We start from the raw sequence: 20,060 nt of genomic DNA, 5'->3' as shown, positions 1-20,060 counted from the left end.
AAAAAGTGTGTTGCTTTGTAATGGGATACTACGAGGCCAGTTTTCTTTGTGTGTGTGTGTGTGTGTGTGTGTGTGTGTGTGTGTGTGTGTGTGTGTGTGTGTGTGTGTGTGTGTGTGTGTGTGTGTGTGTGTGTGTGTGTGTGTGTGTGTGTGTGTGTGTGTGTGTGTGTGTGTGTGTGTGTCAAATCCTTTTTTATTTCCTCTTTCTTCTCTCTCTGTCTCCAGGGAGTCACTTGGCATCTCTCCCTACTTTTAATTCTTGCTCCACAAACTGCTGCTGTCTGAACACTAGCTGGCAGTGCACACACACACACACACACACACACACACACACACACACACACACACACACACACACACACACACACACACACACACTGCTGTTAACACCCCCCCCCCTCCCAAAATTGGCAATGAAACACACCCATGCAGTCGCCCCACAACCATTTTAAATGCAACACACACACACACACACACACACACACGTTTCCCTTTCACGTCACTGTCATCTGAGATATTGGAGAGGAGCTCACAGACACATACAAGCGGCCTCAATGACACAGTACAAGTTGAATCCAAAGAGATAAACACAAATACACTCACAGTGATGAAAGACCGAGATGTTTACAGCCTCCCAGGAAAGACACACTAACTCCCACACACACACACACACACACACACACACACACACACACACACACACACACACACACACACACACACACGATACATAACATAACATAAACATAAATCAAGGAAGTAAACGGACATGAACATTCCTCATTTATTTGTTTATTTCGATCCCTTCCAGCTGAGTTTTGAACCGAGCATCACTGTCAGCGGCGCTCACACAGCCGCCCGCACGCATTCAAGTTCTCCAGCAAAAACACACACACACACACACACACACACACACACACACACACACACACACACACACACACACACACACACACACACACACACACACACACACACACTGACAGGCAGACAAGCCAAACTTCAAACGCGAGAAATAAATAACTTAAAGACAAGTCTGATCGGGATGAATAAATAACAAGAGGAGAGAGATGCAAAAAAACAGGAAGGAGAGACGGCGTTTGCAGCAGTGAGAGGAAGCAGAGAGGGAGATGCAGTGATTTTCAGAGGGAGGCTGGAGGTGCAGGCAGAGAGGGATCGAGTGTGTCACACACACACACACTTCCAATCTTACTGAATTCAAACTGGCATACAGCGGCTCAGCAGCAAAGATGAAAACACCCTCCAGAGATGAATGTTTGTGTGCGATTGTTCTGCAGGTGGAAAGTGCCTGCAGGACCCAGCGTGAGGCACTGACTCGCTTGTCTTTTGAGTTTACTACACGGCCTTTTTTTTATTTATTTATTTTTCTTTTTATTTGGAGAAGGGTGTGAGTGTGAACGCAAATATGCAAATGAAACGGTTATTATTGCATTGCTCATCAAGCAGTGCGGAGCAGACATTAATAGGCTGATGAATATGCATGTGAATTTGTTAATTAAGTTAATTATTCTGCTGAAAATGCATTCGTCTTCCAAGGACATCTTCCCCAGGATTCCAACCTGCTCCACTCATTAGTCATGCGATATTTTACACTGGGCGCCGGGACAAGGGGTAAGGGAGGGGGTGGGGCGGGGGTTAAGGGGGGGGGGGAGCGGGGGCAGCAGGGGCCACTGGGGTTGATATGTATACAATATAAGGGCATCGTGGGTTTCAACACCACTTAAGAGCAGCAGTAAGAGCCTCAGAACTAGATATAATGGCATTATAATGGGGCCCAATCATTCGTCAGCTCTTCAGAAGTGAAGGGTCAGACATGGAGACAAAGCGCTGCAGCCGGCTACGGCGGGGCGTTCACGCTCCTAGTGGCCAGACGCTCGCTCCAGCTCTGCTTTTCTCTTTCCTCTCCAGTAATTCCCCCTCTTCGCTGCTTTTCCTCTAATTGCTTATTAAAACCCTCTTAAATGAACTTTTTGTGCCAACTTTCCAACACATTAATTAATTGTTGTAGCCAATTAAGTGTCGCTGCGCAAATGAGCTTCAGCACAAATGGTCCTGCAGGGCCCCTCCGCCCCCCCCCCCCCCAACACACCCACACACCACCACCACCCTCCTCCTCTTTCACCACCCTCGCTGACTGCTTTCCCAGCAGCCCCTCTGCCCTTAAAGCGGCAGCATCAGCGCAGACAGACAGAGAGAGACATGAACGTCGCCTGGCTCATGATGCTCTTTGAATTGAATTGGTAATGAGGGGGTGAGACCTTGGAAAAAAAAAAAAAAATACTTTGGTCTGCAAAAGTGCAGCATCATGCAGAGAGGGTGACGTGTCATTGGCTGAAGTGGACAAAACTGCAAAAAGGTCAGAGAAAGATTTTAAAAAGTCAGCGTCATCTTCCTGCGGGCTTCTTTTTTTTTTCTTTCTGACAGAGTAGATAAAAACAGCGTATGCAAGATTTTAAGTTTCATGACCTGTCAACTGTGACTTTATTAAAAAAAAAAAGCAACACATATCCATCTCCGAAAGCCTCCTAAAAACTCTTCGGTCGGCCATCACTGCTGTCGAGCAATCAAGAAATAACGAGTGCGTGACAGCAGTTTTCCACAAAACTATAAAGTGAGAAGAAACGGAGATGGTGTTATGGCATCCATAAAGCATGCTGTTGCAGCAGTAAAGCATATATCACTGCTGGGATAGAGTCAATCAATTTTCGAAAATATCGCATAAATAAAGAAGTAGTCATAAACGAAATGGCTGGCATTAAATTTAGTTCGATAGAAGACAAAGAGGGGATCTGATGAAGGCAGCACAATTTGCTCAACACCCAAGTTGCATTCATAATTAAATGTTTTTTTGTCTTTACAACTGGCTCGACTTGAAGAAGAAAAGGTGTAAATATTCGGCCAAAACCGCTTTATCAAAAAAAAAAAAAAAAAAAAAAAAATCGACATGTTTAGTGTGCAATTCTTTCCTCGCATTAGCCATTTTTGGTTTTGTTAATCATGCAATGTGTGTGTGTGTGTGTGTGTGTGTGTGTGTGTGTGTGTGTGTGTGTGTGTGTGTGTGTGTGTCTTAGATGTGGGACTGTGGGAGTCCCTGCCTCCCCTCACTGAGTTTACACATAGTCACTGATCAAACAGCCTCAGTCATCAAACTCAACATCAAACCGTAGCACGGCTCAGAGAGACAACAGCGGCCCAGATTTACACCGCACAAAGGAGAGACACGCGCACGCGCACACGCACACGCACACGCACGCAACAGTATCCAGAGCAAGAGATATGCGACTTGTTTTAAGGACTCAATTAACTGAAGCTGATTTTATTTTGTGCTTTCATGTGAAATGGAGGAATGAGTCACATTAACTAATAAGAGCTGATTTATGAAGTGCATCAGAATTCACGATGTCTGCAGAAGCACTAAAGTTGCATCGTCAACTAATGTGGAAATGTGTGAAATAGCATCCAGTGCGTGGAGGATTAAACTGCTTACTTTGTTCCCCAGAAGCTGCTCAGTGGTTGCCCTCTTTACTTGTCCATCATTTTTCTCTTTTTCCTTCCCGGCTCTTTCTCTTTCTCCTCGTGCATCATGAGTTTTCTGCAAAAAAAAAATAGAATGCAGCACAGGATGAGACAGATTGACGTGCCAGACATTTGCCATAGATTCCGACAAAATCATCATGAATATTTTTGACCCACAGTTTGAAAAGTACAACAGAGGTCACCCTCCGCCGTCACCGCTTTAACTCAAGAGTCTCGACGAAAGAAAATAAACTACATTTGACTGCGATAAAAAGTGGCATTCTTCATTTCGTCGAGCAGCTGGTCTGCATTTTAGCAACGGATCCACATAAGTGCTCTCTGTAGCCATTTGGGGGTGGGGGGTGGTGGGGGGGCAAACAGATGTGCAGTACGAGGTCTGTTATTTGTTCAAGGTTGCCAGATCTGACATGCTGGACAACGGGCATCACACCGCTGAGATCACGAGTGTGCTCGACTACAGAATGTAACAATCATCTTGCACGGGGACTGAGGAAAAATGGACCGAGCAGTGATATTAAAAAAAAAAAAAAAAAAAATTAAAAACAAATTCAAATTTCATGAATAAAATTTGGCGTGAATTGACTGAAACGGACTGTCAGTCAATTCACTATTTGTCTGGACGTCCACCAAAATCACTGCAGCTGACAGTGTGGAGTGGCGGCATCCAAAATGGAGGCTTCTGCTTTTGAATGGCGCCGTCGCCCGTCTCTGCCATGGCGAGTACGTGCTTCAGACTGGCAAGCATGGCACATTTATGGGCATTCCCCATAAGGTGCCTTTCTGATTGATGGCGCAGCCTCGTGCACCTCCCTCCCGTCACTCCTCGGTCCTGATTTATTCGTCTAGTCTCTGTGACTTGGCACTGGCATTGCCCACTACTTCTCCTGTGGAAACTCCCCGTGGGCACATTCACTATTATTTGGAGTCCCGATGGGCAGAAGCATCAGACGAAAACATGCAGGCACACACCCTCGTACGCACGCACGCACGCACACACACACACACACACACACACATGAGGCACCGTCTCATCTCACTCACACTGGGCCTGTGCTAGAGGGCAGGTGAGCCTCCCACTGCCTCCACTCTGAAAGGATCTCTCACCCAGAGGGCTCAGCTGCTCGCTGGGCCAGAGGGGTAAGCGGCTCTGTAAGCCTGCCAAGTGAGGAGCCGGTTTGGGTATGCATAAAGCCAATCCAGCACACACACACACACACACAAAGAGGCACAAAAACACACACACACACGTGCGAGGGCGTGCGCACACACACACAGCCAGTCTGCATGGACCTTGCGAGCTTCTACCTTTGCCAATCTACGGTTTATGATCCTTGTCTGCCTGTCAGCTCCTTCATAAAGAGATCAAGCGGTGAAGGAATCAACATCTAAATAAGACGGGACGCACTTCACGTCACGCTCCGACCGGCTCACAGTCACATATTTGACCGCATTTAGGAAAATATTCATGTTATCGACTTGTGTTTTATAAATTAATATTAAACTAGAAATATCTGCAATCGTGTAAATATGTAAAGTCAATGCTGCTCTAGCATCTATTTCTGTTATGCAACAACACTGACTGCCATGATGGTAGGCAGGTTACTGTGTCTTTGAAAAGAGGGGGAAAGGCAGCAGAGTGAAAGGACAAATATGATGGTGATATTCCAAAAATCGGAAGAAAAAACTTTGCTCTTAATTAATCGAAAATCATTTTGGATTCTTCAAAGGGGTTAAACAGATACTAAAACACACACTTCAAAATGTCTAGCTTTGTAAATCCTTTCCAACTTTAAGATGTAAGAGGTGTATAATTTTCTTGGTTATTTGGATTTATTTTCAGATTATGTATCATAAATGCTTTTAAATCAGTTCCACTTGTTTTTCTTTTTAAATCTATACCATGATCCGAGTCTTATTGTGTATATTGAGATTAATTAAATGAAAGATGACAACTGTCCTGGTTTGATATGTTTTTTTGTGTCAAAATAACCTGTTGAAGGAAAATCAGCGACTCGGATAATAAGAGTTATGGAACAAACACGGACAGCTCGGGGTGTCACCCGGCCCACACTGCAGTCCTCCACTCTGATTGGAGTCTTCGTGGAGAACCGCCTTGTGTGGACTTCCTGCAGCCCGAGCTGGAGTTAATGCCTACCATCTAGTGGCCGCTTCACACAGAAACATCCAGAAACTGCAGGAGAGACAGTTCAGCTGGTCGATAACTTCCTTTAATAAACTGAACCAAGAAAAACACATGTTACAAAATGTTTCTTTTTACAGACACATGAAACCATTTTCTTCTCCCTTTCCTCTTCCAAAGCACAAAACGGAAACAGAACAGTTGACCATTACGTTGTTTGTTTTTTTTAAGCGTTAATTTTCTTTAGGTAGAAAATAACCGCACCAAAATAAAAATAAAAAAAGGAAAAGAAAAGAAGCTAAGGTCGGCAGGGAGGCGAGAGGCGGACGTACCAGACGAGGGGTTTCAGAGCCCACCAGGAAAAAAGCTGGAAGAGTCGGTGCTTGTGTTCGTGTGTTTCTAACTTTCTATTTCTACTAGCAGAATATCATGTGTATTATGGTGTATTATGGAGCAGTCCGTCTTAATGGGTTGGTTTGATCCGTATTTGAGGCAGGAACATGAGCACTTACAGGCTTAAGCTTGTTACGACACAAAGGTTTGCTTCAGGTGGGTTTGATGACAGGCAGCTAAACAGCTTTTGCGCAAAGTTAAAAAAAAAGAAAAGAAAAGAAAAAAAAAAAGTCCTGCAGGTGCCATCGAAAGCAGAAACCTAACCCGCACTTCCCCACGAGGCCGAGATCATTCAGGGGTCGCTGGGGTCACGATGGAGGCACAAGGCTGAAAGGAGGGTAAGCTAGCAGGTCAGGTTCAAAAGCAAAGTCAAGGTCTTCCAGTGTTCGCTGCCTCAAATCTACGTTGGCACGAGACCTCAGCTTCAATTCATCTTCCATCACACTGTGCAGGTGGAGGACAATGACTTCATTCTCTGAAATGCTGATAATCTTGTTAGGACTGGGCACTGCAGTGGACATGACAATCATTCGTTTTTACGGGGGGGAAAAGAAAAGAGGAGATCACAACTCCTTTCAGAGCTGAGCGTCAGCTGCATAGCAATCCATGTGGAAGCTACTCTTCATTCAAGTCCAGACCCTTCAGTTTGGAGGAAAGCGCAAAGATTCGCAGGTGTTTAGTGTCCCTAACTGGACGGCTTAAAGTTAAGACCAACCCCAGGTCACAATACTGCCACCGAAACAACACGGCGGCTTGTTCAGAGCGCAGACGTGTTTCATGACCGCACCTGAAAAAAAAACCCCTCTCAAATCTCTTTCATTCAGACATTCATTTTTTTTTTTCTTTTTTTTTTTTCAAAAATCTGATTCAACTTTGACTACCTGCTCATGGTCCAGTGAGTCAAACTCTGTAGGTGTCCCTCTGCTTTCTCCGTCTGCCTTTCCCTTCAGGGCCGGGATTGCTGGAGCTGTCCCACGATACCCGGGTTTATCTCACCTGGGGACTGAGGGTCAGCGGGCAGCTCCATGGGAAAAGCGGAGGTCCTGGTCCTTGGGGAACTGCGCCGCAGTGGCAGAAGCAGCAGTCACCAGTCCCGCTGGGGCCTCAGCAGCAGCCGAAGGTTTAGGCGGAGAGTCTGCGACCCAGGGCGGAGGAGGCTCTCCGCGGGCCGGAGCGTCCACCGCCGGAGAAGGGTCTTTGCTGCGCTGAGAGGCCCCGGCTTCCAGGTCCTGCTGGGAGATGAGCTGCAGCAGGGCGGCTGCCACGGCGGGGCTGATGTCCTGGCTGGGCTGCGTCTCCGACCGGGCCTGCTGGGCGTTTCCAAGGAGAGCTGACGGAGGCTGCTGCTGCTGCTGCTGTTGCGGCGGCGGCCCGGGTGGAGAGGGTGGACGCTGCTCACCAGACGGAGGCACCTGCTTGGCCCCAAGCTGCTTCCTTTTTGACACGGCACCATCTGAAGGGGCCAAACAGGACAAAGCAAAATAGGTTAGGCATCGGGACATGGCGTATTTATAGTCAACATGACGACCAGCTTTACATAAAACTTTCATGTCTTTTGCTGCACCTGACTCGCAGTGAAGACGCCCGACATCAAGTTACACAATGCCGACACTCCTACCTTCACCACAAGCAGGAGGGCGAAGTGCATCTCCACATCAACTACAGATCACTACCATTACATAACATCCATCAGCTGACTTTATGACCCTCCAGCCACTGTAGATATAGGACAGCAAATGCTAACAATATTTTTTAAGACTTTAAAACCGTTATATGGCCTATGAAAAGATTTAATCATGCACTTATTTGGGTATTTATCCATTTTCAGGTAACTAGTCATCAGTGTTTTGATGTTTATTAAACATGAAGAAACATGTTTTTCACTGAAAAGCTGATGCAAAACTTCTGAAGCTAAAAATTAATTTATGTATGCACAACAGATGCAGACCCCCTCCTCCCCTCTACACCCCCCTCCCCCCCTCTCCTCCCCCTCAAACAACCACCTGAAATCAAAGGACAAATGTGGGGAACTGGGTGAGAAAACATTAGAAAGGGCATGTACAGCTGGATGAACAGAAAGGGTGACTTATGTAGGAGAACTCTAAGTATCATAAAGTGGAGGAAAAGATGTCCTTTCTTTTTCCTTTTTAGTACTGCAGTGTAAGGTGGACCAAGGCTGAGAGAGATTCAGAGGCCTTGAAAGGTGAAATAACCAGGACCGTTACCATTCCAGTGTCAGCAGCAGAGTCAACAGTTTTATTCAACTTGCTAGTCACATTTTTAACTAAATATCTGACCCAGATTGAACAGTTAACAAAAAGAAACAAAAGGAAAAAAAAAAAAAAAAAAAAAAAAAGTGTGACAAACCAAAGTTAAAAGAAACACATGCAGGTGAGATCTAAAGATTCAAAACATTTATTTCCACTTGATAATTTATTAGACTTTCTTCATAAAAAGGCTGACATTACAGACTGTTTTAAAGCAACATCGCCGTCGGCGACCGATCCGTGACACCTGCTTGATAATGAAAAATGAAGTGAGGAAGAAAAAACACGTGTGGAAAATGGGACAGATAGAGAAGAAAACTATGAGAAAGGAACGAGGAAGACGAGGGAGAAACGTGGGGACAATACAGTGTGAACCTTTTTTTTTTTTTTTTTTTTTTTTCCTCAAATGAATAACACTACACTTCCTTGTGGTTTATTGAGCACACCAGTGACGCACCAGTGAGGGCCATGTGCACCAAACCTTTTACCTGGTCACCAGGGTCGCGTGGCAGCAAATGCTCGAGACATTTCGCCAGGTTTCTCCGTTGCGTTTTTCACTATTAGGGGAGGATGTGTCGCTGGTATGTGGGGGGTCGGAGGAGGGGCGGCTGTACGAAAGATCTAATAGCACAATTCATTTGTATAATCGGTCATTTTGTAGTTTTCCTAACATGTAATTAATCTGATAGAGTATATAGGAATCTTAAGTACTAAACTCACTCAGCTCCTGTTTGTTATCCTCCCTGCTCTCCACATCCTTATGATTCCCACCTGACCCTGGTACCTCCATCTTCCCACCTTCTATAGACTAAACCCAGACTTGCCCTTGCGATCAGTAGTCGAAGCGGACGAACCGCGCGTAAGTGCCTCCTCTGATTGCACGCCATTGCTTTCATCGCCCTGCTCCTCGCTTTGTGGCTTTATGATGTGGCCCAGAAGGAGAGCCAGCAGGTTGGCTTGGTCTTCCTGGCTGAGCGGCGGGTCTCCAGATGTCGGCGAGGGCTCCTGGGGTTCGGGAGGCGGCTCTGGGGGCTGAGGCCTGGTGGCAGACGGGGCCTGGTCCTCTAGAGCCCCCTGGTGGTCGGTGGCCTCGTTGAGGGCGGACAGCAACTGGCTGAGTGTGTCAGGAGTGGACAGGTTGAGGACCTGGGCCACCTGAGGCAGGCTGAGGTCCCCCTGTCCCTGGAGGAGGTTCAGCAGCACCGCCAGCTCCGTCTGATTCAGCTGATCTGCAGCTGCTCCCAGGCCTGATCACACACAGTTTTAAAGTTCAAAAACTGTTTTTAAAAACACATTGTCTAATTGGATTATCCTTTCCTCAGTGTTACACAAATACACAAAAAAATGTTGGGCTTTGCACTTGCAGAATACTTAAACATCTAATATAAAGCATGTGTAAAGTAAACATACTTCTGTGTTTCCTAATGTTACCTGACAACTCACTCTCTAAATTGGCTGTGGAGGGCGGTTTTCCAGGGGGAGGCGGAGGAGCTGCGGTCGGGCTGCTTTGCGGTCGACTGTTCTCTCCGCTCGAGGTCCCTGTCGCTTCTTTTCGGGGCACTTTGGGCACAGGCACATCCTCGGGCTGCCCGCTCTGACGCGCACGCCTTCTCTTCTTGCTCCACAGCTCGTGGCAGTCCTGATGGTGAGGGAGACTGGACACAGAGAGGGCGGAAAATTAAACCGATTGAACAAAACCGAAGTAAGGATAAGAGACACGAGCAGCACATGTACTTTCCGATACTACACAGGTTAATAACAGTCTGAATGTTATTTTTAATGAGCTACTGACTCTGGTGGCGGCATCTTGCTGGGCTCCACGTCACACAGGAAGTCACTGAAGAGAGCTTGCTCCGACGTGCAGCGGCGTGCGGGGTCGAGGGTCAGCATTCGGTCCAGCAGGTCCAGGGCAGGAGAAGGTAAGCTGTGCAGGAAAGACGAGACATATTTTACCTCTCGATGCAGACTAAAGGTTGATCTACTTCAAGGAAGTGCAGCATGACTACATACACGGCAAACTCCTCCCGTAGCCGCCGTCTGTACTGCTTCTTGGGTTTCATGGTGTTGAAGAGGGGAAGTTTGATGACATCGGGCCAAACTGCGGGACAGGGACTCCCACACAGACGACTGAGGGAAAGGAAAAAAGATTAAAGCGTTAGAGGCTAAGAAATTAAAGGTGTTGAGGTTTCAGCGGGAATTATTGGAGAAGGGTGGCCCACCTGATGAGCTCCAGCTGCAGGAGTTCCTGGTTGGCCTGGAAGATGGGCTTCTTGGTGAAGAGCTCTCCAAGAATACACCTGAACGCAGCAAACCAGTAGGTAGATTAAGTACGAATATTTCACTACCAGGATGTTACGATGTGTAGTGAAGCAAGTTTAAAATGATTTTAAACACAACTTTAATGTGCTACAATCTCAGTGAACTGGGATGAACACATCCTTCTGTTTTAGAACGAGGGAAACAGTATTCACAGGAAGATTTTCATTAGATTCGATTTCAGATTTTAACTATACAGAAAGTAGGTTCAAATCTGCACATGATTCCACAGAAGAATGTAAAAGCTCAATGGCAATTTATATGTGAAGAATCAGAATTAACATTTGCTGTTAAGATTTTTTTTAATATATATATATACATACTGCTAAAGAAGCTAATTCTTTGTATAAAATAGACTTGAAATGCCATGAACAAGTCAAATTTGGCAACACAGCACGCGGGTAAAGAGAGAATCAACCATCTCATGCCTGGCTGAGCTGACTTTGCCTCTTGGTCCCCATAGCAGCTCAGGTTTAAAGAAGAAACAGATTCGGTGTGCCGTAAACATTCAGCCCTCTCAAAATGTTGCCAACACATTTGCTTACATTGCAGAAAAAATACTTTCAGTACATCTGTTGATTATTTATTTAATTCTGCCGTCAAGTTTCATATCGTAAAAAAAATACCCCAAAGCGTATCGACTCTAGTATTTACTTTGGCACGGTGTATCACAGTGGGTGGAAACCGTTCACCTTCTCAGAGGACAGTAAGTAAGGAAAACGTAATTGTGCTTTATGAAGCACTTTTTGAAAAACAGACAATGCAGCGTTTTCTCCGTAATTAGTTAAAGCAACTGGACACATCGAACCCCAACAAAACCTTGGTACAAATCAACATGTATTTATGTATATGGAATTTATTGTTAAATTGTTAATCAACTGGCAATCAATACAGACACTTGAAGGCTGTATAACGGTACGTTTGTGGGGCCTACACCAAATGAGAGCGGTTATAGGATGGAGAAGGACTTATAAGAAGTATTAAAGGACAGGGACCGTTTTAGACTCACCCACAACTCCAAACATCAATGGCCGGAGAATACCTCTCCTCTCCCAGCAGAAGCTCCGGGGGGCGGTACCATAGTGTGATTACTTTATTAGTGTATGGCCGGCTGGGGGTGGGGGGAACGACACAAGACAGTGACAGTCAGTATACATTCCTACTGCTTCCCCGGCCCCAAGTGCCCAAACACAAACATTTCAGATGGAAATTCAGCTGAAAAAACTGGACAGTTGCTGTGACACAGCTCCACCTGGTGGAGAGTCAGTGCAACAACAGGTGGAAAGAGAAAAAATAAAATAAATCAAAGCTCAGGTTTAATTAGTTTCAATAATCATAAAACCATTTTATTGTACATTTAAATCAGATCACTACACACACCAGCAATTTATATATATATATAAATATATATACACACACACACACACACACACACACACACACACACAACAACAACACTTGTGTCTTACCTTTCTTCTGAATTATATAGACGAGCCAAACCAAAGTCAGCCAGTTTGATCTGACCTCTGCACAAAGAAACACAGGCAGCAAACATTTTAGATTAGAAGCGACGGCACCAACCACGAGAAGACAGGCTCTGAAAATAACCACTGACCACCGAGCCACAGCATCTAACCCGGAAACATAAAGTACAACTCAAGAAAACATCTGCGCTGGCCCGAAAAGCTGGTATCAGTACGAGTTCACCAATACTGTAGCTGATACTGTCAAATGCACACTGCTGTCTGAAAAGATAAAAGACAAACATAATTTGGTCAAACTCTGCAGTAAAGCAGTGCAAATGTTCCAAATGTCTGTTTTAAGTGAGTTGTGCAGTGTCGAGGCTCCGCGGCTCTAAAAGGCTCCACTACACAGCAAATCCCACATTTTGTCCTTTTTCTTTTATTAGCGTCTCAGTCTCGGCAGCTCACTTAGCTCCGTTCGGTCATGCGTCCTGTAATGGTTGCTGACCACAACTGCACCGAGCAGCCATCTATGAGAAGCTGCTGCACTCCCTTTCCTTGCCGTTATTTGATGTGCCCAATTCAATTAGGCAGCAAAGCCGCTGGCTTTCCTGCTGACGCACCTTCAACCACTTGAATTCCGAGCATCAAAAGTAGCGTTTCGTCGTTTGACTTGACGGCATTTACAGAAAGCAGCTGCATCTGAAGCCGGTGACATGAATACTACTACTTTATAGCGGATTTATTATATTGTCAATTGGCAGAAGTGGTACAAAAATAAAACAAACGTATTCATAAAAAGCGACTAAAGCGATTCCCTTAAAAGAATTGTAACTCCAACGCAACTCAACGGGGCTCAGCTCAGCTGCTGCTGCTGCTACGAATGAACTGCGACTCTCTGCATCAAGGACCCGACAAGATTTCTCTGCTTACCTGTTGTTGAGCAGTATGTTGGAGCACTTGATGTCTCTGTGGAGGAAGTTGTTCTTGTGGCAGTAGTCCAGACCCTCCATCAGCTGGCGCATGAAGCTGCGGATGTGCTCGTGGGAGAACTGGACCAGGCCCGACTCCAGCAGCCCCATCAGGTCGTGGTCCATGTATTCAAACACCAGATAAAAAGCACCTGAAAGCAGAGGGAGGATGTATTCAGAAATCAGAAACACACAAACACACACAAAGTATGATGTGATGTAATTTTCTCAAACTTAAAAGTGTAAATCTTCACCAAGTCACACAAGGCAGAAAACTCTCGCCGTGCTGCTCTCTGTGGGTTGAAACTTTAAAGGAGTGAATCATCACAACACTGCTGCCAAAGAACCAAACCGAACGTAGTGATTATATCAGACCTCATCTTTTCTTTTCTTATATGAGTGGATGTACTAAAAGTGAACTAAATGAGGAATAAAAACTTTCATTTCTTTCGTGGCTTTTTTTCCTTTGAGTGAACAGTTTAACAGCAGCTTCAAATCTTAATTTCTCATGTTGTCAAACTTTTTTTTACATTAGTAATGTTTATCACAATCGGAGTAAAATGATGATGTTTCCATGAATTTGAGGAAGTCAAATTGCACAAATAGTGAACCTGCTGTCACAACAACAATGCCGTGATACAGGAGGCAGGAATACACCACAGCTACATGTAAATTTAGTCATCTGGGTTTTGGACATCAAAACAAGTTGCGTTTTTGTGAAGAAATGGCGCCCGGACTAATTTATCTGTTGGCCAAATTCATAGGAGTATTGGCCAATCACACATATGTGAGTATCCACGTATATGTTGTTCGACATGAAAAATATTCTTACAGAACATACTATAGAAACAAATGCTGTTTTAAAGCACCGATTAATTTTGGCATTTAAATTTATCGATACACTGTAAAAAAAAAAAAAAAAAAAAAATCCCCCATTTATTACATATCTTTGTCACAAGTGTTCGATAACGACATTTCTGTCGATATGCCGACTTTTTTTTTTTTTTTTTTTTACTTCCCAATATTGATATCAGCTCCCAAAACTTAAAACTTAAAGATATTCTCACAGGTCAGGTTTTTTTTTTTTTTTTTTTGTATGATAAAGTTATGAGTTTTCCATTTCTTGCTTCCGTGGTATCATTTATTCTGTGCAGCCCTGAGCTATGAAATGAAAAACCACACCATGGCCGCCCGGCTGTCAGACATGCTGCAGTTCTGACTCAGGCCTCATCAGAGCTGTCACAGCTGGCGTCTCAACTTTAAAAGCTGCTGCAAAACATTTTCACCGAGTACACGAGTTTGACATGTCAGAAAGTTTCAGACCAGCGGCAGCACGGGAGCAGTTTTCTGCTCCGTGGCTTTCCTATTAATTTGACCGGGACTCCCGACACTCTTACCTTTGTCCTTTTTAAAGTCGAGCGCATCCTGCTTATCGGTTACGATTTCCTTCATGTTGACGACGCTGCGGTGTTTGAGCTGCCGCAGGATCTTGATCTCTCTGATGGCTGTGATGGGGAAACCTTCCTTCTCATTGTCCAAACGCACTTTCTTCAGAGCCACCAGTTCACCTGCAGAGTTGGGAGAATACATGTATTATCAAACTGATATCTCTTTTCTTTTCTTTTTTTAATTAATTTATTATGAGAGATAAGCGGTATAGTGACTGAAGTCCAGACAATTTCACTTACCGGTGTCTTTATCCTTGGCCTTGTACACCTGGCCGTAGGTGCCTTCCCCTATGATGCCGATTATATCGAATTTATCTACACAGCGTTTGCCCCAGTCACTCTGGGTATGTTTGCGCTCACCATAGCGCGGGCAGCAAATCCTGAAAATCGCCACACAAATAAAAAAAAAGGGGGAAAAACAGCTTAGACTTTATTTGTCATCAACAAAAGAAGGATTGTATTTTTGGGCGAGTCATATAAGAAACTGACTTTGGTCTCTTCTTGAGGGCTGTTTGGAGGAGCAGGGGAGCCTGGCGGATGGGGGACTGCGGGGGTGAGGAGTCACCTCCTGGCAGCGTGGGCGGTAAGGGAAGATCAATGAGAGAAGGCCGACTGCGAACTTCTTTCTCCTTCCTTCTGTCGGCCCTCTGAGGAGGGGTGGACTTCTTTGGACTGACAGTTCAACATAAAAAAAAAGAAACTTCAGACAAAACTGCCAACACATTTTGAAAAGTCTTTCATACAAAATTCATCCGGATGTGAACACTAATATATATATCTGAATATAAAAACAAGACAGGTCACAGCTGTAAGTGTTCAGTTGCAGGAAGGTCAACGTGACCTTGTGAACCAAGGTCATAGGGAGAAGCAGGCTAATCTTTTGTCCTGTTTATTCCTGCAGGTTTAAACTACAGAAATACATTATCGGTGTCACTTTTATTCAGATGTAAGCTGTTATCATTTTTGTAGTGTGGCAATTTTTTGAGTTGACCAATACCAAAAAAAAAAAAAAAATTCTGAAATAATAACTTTTACTCATCACAAGTTTTCATATCTAAAATGAGGTCTTGAAATGTGTTATGATGTATATACAGTTTAACGTGACTGTCGAGTGTCTGTTGGGGACGCCTCACCTGTCCTGAGTGTTTCCTAGCAGTACGGGTGGTAAAGGCAGGGGGGGCAGAGTCGACGTCTTGTGGACTGGGGTCTGGCGGGCGGGGCTACGTGCGGGAACCGAAGCCGGTGATTTAGCCTGGGACGTAGCGGCGGTTGTAGGAGGCTGAAGAATGTTTGTTTCTGTCTGAGGTGGCGGAGGAGGTGGCGGAGCCTGAGCGGCTGGACCGGGTGGCACCGGAGGAGAGGGCTGAGGAGGAGGAGGTGCAAGAGAGGTGGTGGACGAGGAAGGTAGAGCTGCAGCGGTCTGATCTTCACCACTGGGAACATCCTGGGGTAACAGTGCAGCTGGTGGGGGCTGAGGTTCTGCCGCCGCTGCCGTCAAGTCTCTTTCTAGCTGTAGAGCCTCAGCTTTAGCGGGTCGGGTGGACGCGGAGCCTGCAGCTTTGCGCGCCGCCGCCGCCGGAGGAGGAGGAGGAGGAGACGCGGCGCCGCTGGCGCGGGCGGCCGCCTCGGCGGCCTGCCGCTCCTTCTTCCTGCGGGTCAACTCGGCGCCCAAGCTGGAGTTAAGAGGCAGACGGGAGGAGGGAGGAGAGCGGCTGGCTGGCCGGCTGCTGTGGGAGCTGCCCCCTGCTCCGGCTGAGGAAGTGTGCCTCTTACCGCGGGAGCGAGAAGACGAGCGACGAGAAGAAGTGTAATGAAGAGGGGAGCGGCTCCTGGAGCGGCCTGAGCGCCTGAAAAAAAACAACACATTTTTAAGAATAACATTAACATTTATGGGATAAGAAACAGGATAAAACATGTTGCACGCTTTTTGGAAAAGGAGCAAGTCTTCTGCAGCAACAACTTCCATCGCAAAATAAAATGGCCCCCGATCACATCATATTGAAAACAAAACCGTGTGGGCGTCCTGCTTCGGAAAAACCACATGTGAAACAACAGATGCTCTCAAGGCAGGACAGACTGCATCTAAAGGTTTGAAGTGGACTGAAGCGACAGACCAGACAAGTTAATTAATGACACTTATGCGGTTTTAAAAATATGTCAAGACATTTCAAGGCTCTATTATTCTGCTCGTTTTAAATTTAACTCACAATACACAATTTTCCTTCAACCAAAAATGTCAGCTAGTAATGTTGATAGGCAGGGGAACGGGTACGATATGAACTTGATTTAATACCAAAAAAAAAATCATAATTTATAATCTATAAAAGATTTTTTTACGTGTTCTCACCACCAAGGTTTCTTAAAATTTGCCTTTAATTTCCCTTTTTCAGAAATTTGTGGTTTAAATCTACAGTATGACTTTAAATATATTGACAACTGCGTGAGTATCATATGGTGACATGAAAGTCAGACTAGACCTTCAGCGCCTGAATCTCGTCATGGTAACCAAAGCTCAGTTTACTGTCATTGTGCCCTCTAGAGATAAAACAGCTAGATGAAAACCGTCACTTCTTTGTCTTGACGATTCCTGTCATTTTCTCACCCTTTGATTTTATCTGTTGTCGGGGAAACTTTGACTACAGCTTCATCCTGACTCCTGCAGGCAGCTTCCTTTTAACAGTGAGCTAGAGTTTGGAGCACGCTGCAAGTTCAGCAGATCTGCATGACTTTAAACATTAAAAATTCAGGTTGAGCACAAACCTGTATCACAAAAATGTCAAGGTGTGTGTTGTGTCTATGCGAAAATACTACTGAAGATGGCTTGATGTGCAAATTAGTCTTTTTGTTGCGTGAAACACTCATCGTGGCCTCTGATATTTTAAATTTCTGTCAACAACGTCTGAGTGTGGGTGTAAGCTATTTAACTTCTCAGAAAGTATTATGCAACAGGGTTTCAGAGAATTTAAGGGTGCCCTACAAACTATACTCACCGAGACATGGGGCTGGTGCTGGAGGACCTGCGGGTACCATAGGGGCTGATGGAGCGTCTCCTTGAATAAGGGCTGCTGTCCCTCTCGAAGCTGGAGGACCTGTGTCTGCTGCCGTACGGGCTTTCTGATCTCTGCCTGCTGCGGCGCGACATGTCCCCGTAGGGACTGGGGCTTTGCTGGCCCACCCTGCGCCTGGAGTAGGAGTCGTCCGCCTGCTGTCCATAGCCACTGCCCAGCGGACTCTCGCTGCCGGCCGCTCTCCTGGGGCTGGGGGACAGCGCCGAGCTGGTGGCCTTTCGGCGAGGGCTACCCCTGTTTGAAGACTTGCCCTTGGGGCTCGACTTGTGGCTCTTGGAGGACTTGCGGTGACTCCTGTCGGTCCGGCTCCTCTGGGAGGTGCTGTGGGTGCCCTCCCCTCGGCCCTCTCTCCTCTGCTGCCTGTCTTTGCGAGACTTCCCCGAGCGGCCGCTCTCTTTGCTGCGAGATGATGAAGTGGAGGAAGTGGTGCTGCCCACACTGGCTGCAGGCTGGACCTGGGAGGAGAGCATCAGCTCCGCACGCTTGGCGTCCCCCTCTGGCTGGACACGGCGTTTGGATGTGGAGCCCAATAAGGCAGCCTTCTCCTTGCTCTTTCCAAAACTCCCTTTCTCGCGGTCTTTGCTGCTCTTTTTCTTTAACCCACGTTCCCCATTCCCAGGGTCTCTAACTTTATTCGGGTCCCTAGTCTTTTTCCGGGAGTGCCTTTGCCCCCTGTTCTCTCTGTTGACAACTTCTCTGACAACTTCTCTGCCCACATCCTCCCTGTCGTATTCCGGCGAGGGCTCCAGTCGGTCCCCGAGCCCCCTCTCGGAGGGCCTCGAGGACGGCGGGTCCGAGAAAGTGTCCGAGTCGGAGCTGATATCGTCGTACTCCACCAGAGGCTTCACCGCGTTGACGCCAGGAGGCGCCGTATCGCCGAGGGTAAAATCTTCGGGTCTCGGCGCCGCCGAGGACTCGCGATTATGTTTGGTCGATTTATGCCGTTTCCGTTTGGAAGAAGACATTAAAGATTTTAAATGCACCTTACTTTCTTTGCTCGTCACGTCTCCCGCGGAGGCATAGCTCGGGCCGCCCTGCGCCTGGTGCGGCACGCCGCTAACGCTGGATTCCGGCTTCCTCTTGGTCCCATGGTGTCGGTCCGACCCAGGCATCCCTCACGCCGGCGTCGGGTCGGTACCTCTCGCTGCTGCGACGACTAGGCCTCGGCGATCCGGGTCCAAATTCATTCAAGGGTGCACAGCAGCTACTCCGGATATATATATAAAAAAAAACAACAACAACAACAAAAAACAAAACAAACAAGTGTTACTAAAAGCAAAAAGCGGGACAAGAAAAACATATAAACTAAAAAACACACACACCAGGCCGCTCGCGTCCAGTTCCTCCTCGACGCCAATTCATTCCATTTCAGGTCCTCAAAGCTCAGTTCGTCAAAAGCCGAAAAACACCCGAGGTGGTTCTCCGGAACCGCAGAGTTTGTACCTTTTTCTTTTTTGGATTTTAGTCAGTGAATAAAAACGATCCAAACCAAATATCGGAGCATTGTTGGTTGTCGTCTCCGTCTCGATTTAGCTAGCACACGGCTAGCTAATGCTCGGCAGCTAGCGAGAGCTGGACTCGTAGAAAAGAAGGAAAAAAAAAAAAAAAAAAAGTCCCTTTGTGAAAGCTGTCCTTGTCCGGTGCCAAGTTTAGTAAAAGGTGCTTTTATTCCACAAAATTACGTTGTTGTTTTTTTAGTTTCAGAAACAAGCGAATGCCTTCATTAGAAGACGCTCGTTTCTCGAACAAAATGAAAACTTGACCCGGTCGGTACTGTTTACATGTTCCCTTTAATGTAAAGTTTTATCCCCTATAAATTCAATATTGATAAGAAATCATAGTATTTTCGTGTGCAGTAGATGTTCCAGTTTATTATCAATGGCTCTGGAAATCAACCAGGCCTATATTTAGGGCGATGCTGGTGGATTTAATATTATCCACAGCCCTATCTGAAGGAGACTACAAACGCCATTGTGGCTCCTGTGACTAGCAGCTTCTGCGCACCGCTGAATGAACCGGAAGCCGGAGCGGCGTCAATCTTAAATGTAGCCTGGCAACTTCCTATCACGGCGCAGGACCCGCCCACCGTAGTCATGGTGGCGCGACGGCGACGTAAAATGACGACATCTCTTTACCGGTTTTACGCAAGTAAAGAGGATTTGTTTATATACTAACAAGTGTCACCAGATTTTTTTTTATTTTTATTTATTTTCCCCAGATGACATGAAGACAGCCGAGCACATCATAGGTCTCGTTTTAAAGTAATTACGGTGGGTTTTAAATTATAAACAGGAAGCAGGAAACGGGAACAGGTGAAAGCGGGATTTGCAGCAGGCAAAAAGCAACTGCCTCAAAAAAAAATTATATTCGTGTCAACTTGCTTTCTGCTAATAAAATAGTACTTTTGTTGGAAAATAGCCACCACTAAAACACAAT

The 20,060-nt window shown here is 46.0% G+C and overlaps 1 protein-coding gene across 3 annotated transcripts; it reads right to left on the bottom strand.

The window, feature by feature from the left end:
- Positions 1–5,768: 5,768 nt before the first annotated feature.
- On the bottom strand, positions 5,769–19,709 carry cdk12 (cyclin dependent kinase 12). 3 transcript variants are annotated; one of them, XM_069709103.1, is made up of 15 exons: positions 18,947–19,709; positions 17,547–18,828; positions 15,690–16,403; positions 15,046–15,228; positions 14,797–14,936; positions 14,506–14,676; positions 13,071–13,260; positions 12,144–12,200; positions 11,684–11,785; positions 10,578–10,655; positions 10,369–10,485; positions 10,151–10,282; positions 9,790–10,013; positions 9,213–9,605; positions 5,769–7,544 (listed from the first exon to the last, which is right to left on the bottom strand). In XM_069709103.1, the coding sequence occupies exons 2-15, from the start codon at positions 18,734–18,736 to the stop codon at positions 7,102–7,104; spliced, it is 4,134 nt and encodes a 1,377-aa protein (XP_069565204.1). In that variant the 5' UTR covers positions 18,737–18,828; positions 18,947–19,709; the 3' UTR covers positions 5,769–7,101. The 3 variants fall into 3 exon arrangements, with proteins under 3 accessions (XP_069565204.1, XP_069565202.1, XP_069565203.1); XM_069709101.1 differs by having other exon boundaries at positions 9,183–9,605; positions 18,947–19,708; XM_069709102.1 differs by having other exon boundaries at positions 9,183–9,605; positions 9,802–10,013; positions 18,947–19,707.
- Positions 19,710–20,060: the final 351 nt, after the last annotated feature.

This window comes from Brachyistius frenatus, unplaced genomic scaffold (genome assembly GCF_029030835.1).
Source record: "Brachyistius frenatus isolate BFR_SWC_R1_liver_20210118 unplaced genomic scaffold, ASM2903083v1 Contig_80, whole genome shotgun sequence".
NCBI classification, from domain to species: domain Eukaryota; kingdom Metazoa; phylum Chordata; class Actinopteri; family Embiotocidae; genus Brachyistius; species Brachyistius frenatus.
The sequence above is the reverse complement of the archived record's forward strand: the minus strand, read 5'-3'. Positions and strand labels throughout refer to the sequence as shown.